General features: G+C 52.1%; 1 protein-coding gene across 1 annotated transcript in view; it reads left to right on the forward strand.

The window, feature by feature from the left end:
* The first annotated feature begins 2,901 nt into the window (after positions 1-2,901).
* LOC114070090 overlaps positions 2,902-5,087 on the forward strand; it is a 3,396-nt gene continuing 1,210 nt past the window's right edge. The window contains exon 1 of the mRNA XM_027907300.1: positions 2,902-3,623. Within this exon, the coding sequence (XP_027763101.1) occupies positions 3,132-3,623 (492 nt within the window). The 5' untranslated portion in view covers positions 2,902-3,131. The remainder of the gene's footprint in view (positions 3,624-5,087) is intronic.

A 5,087-nucleotide genomic window follows, 5' to 3' on the forward strand; every position in this document is an offset into this window, starting at 1 on the left:
CCCAAAGCTTTAAACCAGGAAAATGGGAAGAAATTCTTTTTTTTATTGAAGGATGCAATTGAAATAATGATCCTTTGGGATTTTGCCTGAAGGTTTCTAGGCCTTGAAAGGTAAGGGAGAGCTGTGTGGAAAATCTGCTCGAGTCTCAACACAGTGATTTAGTGGAAGGGAAAAGGAAAAAGAAGGAATCTCCTCGTGTTGCCACTTGCTCTGGCAGTTTCCCAGGGACAGGTGTCAGCACCCTGATCCCAAAACGCAGCAGCCAGCTCAGGGCTGGAGGGTTTGGAGCAGAAGGGTCTGTTCCCAGCCTGTGTAGGTGTTAGGGAGGGCTTTCTCCCTGCAGGTGCTCTCCTCTGGGGTGCTGGTTCCCCGTCCCCCTCCCAGCCTGCCTTGTCACCCTGGGCAGGGACACCCCAGCCCTGCTCACCCCCGGGCTCACGGTCGCAAACTGGCACAAAACCTGCCTGGATGCCACCTCTGCCACCTCCTTCAGCAGCTGGAGCCTGGCCAGGCTGGGGGGCTGCAGAGGAGCTGCTTTGGGGTCAGCTTCCCCTGAGCTGGAGCAGAGGGAGAGGAGCAGAGTCACAGAGGGGTTTATCCTCCTCCTGGATCCCTCAGTGCCAGGTGTCAGCTGCCAGCTGAGCCTTGGAATGAGGTGGATGGCATAAAAATGTCCCGGGATGAGGGCAAACCAGAGGAAAATGTATCGTTTTTTATAAACGTTTTCCCAACCAAGCATTTATCCCAAAGTTTCTGATTTGGATAAGCAAGACCAAAAAAAAAAAAAATTGATGATTATTGTGAAATGAACAGGGGTGACCTAAAGGGAGGGGTTGGGGGAGGAGAGGAAATCCTCCAGAAATCCTTGCAGGGGGGTCACCCACACATCCCTCCTGAGCTGATGCCTGCCCTGACCTTCCCTCCTCTCCCGAGGATCCATTGGTTTGGGTGTGGGAGACCTGGTGAACGGTCCAGGATGGCAGATGCTTGGCAGTGCCAGGGTTCCAGGTACCGGCACCCCCTGCCACAGAGAGGTGTGCGGGATAAAACTGCCCCATCAAAATCTTGTCCTATCAAATTCCCGCCTCAGAGGCTTTTCCAAATAATGGTTTGATTCCTTTCCGACGATAAATCTGGAATTCCCTCTCCCGTTCCTGCGCTCTGGAGGGCCTTGGGCGGACAAGGGTGAAGCCCCGTGGTGCCAGGGAGGGCTCCTGGCAGGCTTTGTGCAGTTAAACCCCCCCCCCCCCCCCGAACCCCCTCCCCAAGCCGAACCCAGCGGGTGCCACTGCGTGCCAGGGACATGCTCGGCTCTCACCTCCAGAACGCCGGCGCGACATCGGCGGCGGCAGAAGCGGATCTTTCTCCCTCCCTCCGTCTCCGTTTGTCCCCTGAGAAGTGGGAGAGACACTGCGGACCGTGGTCCTCCTCCTCGCCCACGCTGTGATCCCCCCCGCCTCCTCCTCCGCCCCGACCCGGCGGTCGCCGGATGTACCGGACGCGCACCCTGAGCTCTTTGCACGGCCTTTGCTTTGGAAATTAGGCGGGATAACGACGTCTCATCGCTCTTGTTTTGTATTTTTTGGGGTTTTTTTTTTTTTTTTTTTTTTTTGGTCCTTCACAAAAAAAAAGAAAAGAAACTCAGCCCAGCTCGCCGGGGTCTGCCCCGCTGGGAGCGGCGCGGCAGGACGGCCCAGCAGAGCAGTTTTCTCCGGAGGCGGCGGTGAGACATCCTCCCAACCCCGGCCACTCGACGCAGAGCAAACCCCGAGCGGGGATGGATAAAAAAAAAAAAAAAAAAAAAAAAAAAAAAAAAACACCACAAAATCCACGGCACGAACGCTCTGGGTTACGTAGCTGCAGGTTTAGAGGTGCCTGGCGGGGAAGGCACCGGGCCGGGCCGGGCCGGGCCGGGCCGTGCCGGACGGATCCGCAGCAGCGCGGCAGAGGGAACGACCCCCATCCCCTGGGCTGGTGCCACGGGCAAGTACGGCTCGTGGGAAGGCGGGGCTGCCCCGGCTCACACATGGCTTCACGTTGCGGTGAAAGGGGTTTAGGGGCTGTTTGTCGGGGTCTTCTATTTGTTGGGGGCTTAGGGTTATTTTATTATTATATTCTATTTGATTTTTTTTTTTGTCCATTATCCTTTATCTCCCTCCCCCCTCCACCCCCCCCCGACTGTAGTATCCGGTAAACTCCTCCTAATTTTCAAAAGACAACGAGAAGAATGACAATCTAAGAAACCAACACCCTCCTTTGTGCTTCTATAAATATGTTTCTGATCTAATTTTATTTCTTGTGCTCATCTGTACTGTTGACAGTTACAATTGTGTATATTTTTTTTTTAATTTGGAATTTTTGCGTTGTATAGGGTTTAGTTTTAAAATATATATATATATTTTCCATTTTTTAAAAAGGGGTGTTGCAAAAAAAAAAATTGCACGATTTAAATGACAATAGTTAAAATGCTGCAGTTTTTAGAGATGTGGAAGCAAAATGGAGCTTATTTATTCTCAAAGGCTATAAAGGTGTAAAATGCATGAAGAAAAAAAAAACATTTACAAAAAAAAAAAAAGGACAAAAAAAGTGTAACCTGAACAAAGTGTAGCGTTAAAAGATTTTAAAGGATGACAACAACAAGAAAAAAAAAAAGAAAAAAAAAAAAACCACAACAAAAAACAGCTAATATATTGTGTTTGGGCTAGTTTGCTTTTGTTTTTAATTGTTCCTTTTTTTGGAGAATGAAATACAATTGTGTATATTTTCATATAAGAAGTATGCACTGAGATGTTTCCAAACTGATATATTCCTTTCTAAACGTGTGGTTACTTACCAAAGTCTGTTTCTGATCTTTACCTTCTCAAACTCTGCGGATCCTCCAGCCCGGGCCTGACGCCACAGGTAAGCCGGGGGTGGGGGGCACCTGTGCCGCCCCCTCCTCTCCCCGCACCAGGGGGCGGCTGATTTGGGGTGCTGGTGGATGTGAGCGCGGTGCTGGTGCCGAGGGGGATGCCGTGACCCCCGTCCCGGGAAGGCTGGTCTTTCCCAGGGTGTGGCTGGATGGTTTTGGGGGGGTCTGTGCCGCCAGCGGGGGGGACGGGGCTGGCCAGGACCGCGATGTCCCGCGTGGGATGATGCCAGGGGGGAGCAGCATTGCAGGGGGCAGATGCAGAGGAAGGGGTGAGCCCACGTGCCAGGAGCACGGAGCAGGCGAGGGCTCTGCCACCAGCGCGTGCCGGAGTGGCCGGGGTTTGGTGCAGAGAGGAGGAGGAGGATGGAAAGAGGTCATGGGGTCTGGCTCAGGTGATGCTTCTACTGGCAGACATAGGAGCAAGGACAGGGTGGGTGGTTGCATGCCCGCCCCAGGAGGAGATTTAGGGATGGAGCAGGCCCTAAATGACGTCTCGAGCCTAAAATCCCAGGAAGGGCTGCTGGTGTGTGGTGAGGATGGTGATGGATCGACAGGGATGGTCTCACCTGCTCTGGGGGGCTGCTGGGGGGTGACCAACTGGCGCCAGGGTGGGGGGTGGAGGGCACAGGGTGACCCCCTGGTGATTGAGGTGGTTTTGGGAGATGGCAAAGAGCTCAGCTGTGTTGGATGTTTGGATGAGGGCGTTGGTGCTGGGGGGGGGGTCCGGCAGTGGGTTGTGGTTGTGCGAGGGGCACCACCAGGGGTGGTGGCGAGGAGACCCTTGGGGAAGGGTTTTGCTGCTGCTGTGTGTTTGGGGCTGCTGCCAGTGTTGGGGTTGGAGGGTGATGGAAGTGTTAAATCCAGAGCTGGTGGCATCGGAGCCGTGCGTGGGCCTGGGGGAAAGCGGGGCAAGGAGAAAGAGTTTCCTTTTCTTCCCCCCTTTTTTCACTTCCCTTTCCCTTCCCAAAATAATCTTGGCAAACCAGGGAAAAAAGCAGATTTAGGAAAAAAACCCACCTTTTCCTTGAAGATTTCACCTCCTGCACTTCTTTCTTCCCTTCTGTTGCTCATTTGGGAGATTCCCCGTAACGCCTTGGGTGGGAATTGGGAAGTTTGTCACCAGCTCTGGGGGAAAGGCTGCAAACTGCTTCTGCCAGCCCAGAGCTTGGTCAGGGGTGAGGGGCCCTCAATATTCCAGGGGTCCCTCTGCAGGGGTCCCTCTGTGCTGCTGGGGTGAGCATCCACTGGATGAGGGAGGATATTCCCAGCCATGCCTTGGTCGTGCCGTCCCTGGTGCCACATCCTGCCTTTCCTTCCCATCGCTCTAGCTGAGGGCACAATTTGGGAACGTTTGGGGGATTTTCACCACCCAAAGTGGCAAAAATTCATCCCTGTCCACCTCTCCCAGGGCTGTGGGCGAGTCCATAACTGTGGGCTTCAGCTGAACGTTTGCTCTTGCTTCCCTTTCCCATATTCATCCTTTTTCTCCGCCTTCCCCTCTCACTTCCCTTTTCTTTATTTTTTTTTTCTTTCCTTTCTCTTTTTTCTCCTTTTCTATCTTGTTTTGCTTTGTTTTGTGGTTTGTTTTTTTTTTTCTCTTCCACAAAAAAATCCCAACCAGATCCATAAACCAAGTATTATGTTTTCACTACCTCCATCCATCACCCTTCCCTGTCCAATGCCAGAAGCCATGCTCGGGATCTAAGAGGGCCTTTCCCCCTTTATTTTCCCCTTTCCTCCAGAGATTTTTTTTTCTCCTCTGTGTCCTTCTGCCCCTCCTCTCTCTGTTCTCTCACCTGTAGTGTTTTACCTGGCTACTGTAACTGTAAATAGCGAGTTTCAATCTGTTAGCGATGGTAACAGTACAGAAAACTGGTTTTGGGTTTGGGGGGTTTTTTTGGTGTTTGTTTTTTTTTGGTTTTTTTTTTCTGTTGTATTGATATGAAATGAGATTATATTTTTGTCAGAGTATATTGTAATAATACTGACTTTGGACATGGCCGAGTTGTACAGCGATTTCTTGTTCAACCCTCTTGGCTCTTCCCTTGCACCCCCCTCCCCGTCCCTCCCTGCTCCCCAAATTTCCATGTCCCAGACCCGGCCGGGCTCCCAGCTGGGAGCAGCCACTTGGCGATGGCTTTACACCAGGGATGCTTTTCCACAGGGTTCCCAACAC

The sequence above is a fragment of the Empidonax traillii genome, unplaced genomic scaffold (assembly GCF_003031625.1).
Source record: "Empidonax traillii isolate 1590-97213 ecotype Southwest subspecies unplaced genomic scaffold, ASM303162v1 scaffold1436:size109477, whole genome shotgun sequence".
Classification (NCBI taxonomy): Eukaryota; Metazoa; Chordata; class Aves; order Passeriformes; family Tyrannidae; genus Empidonax; species Empidonax traillii.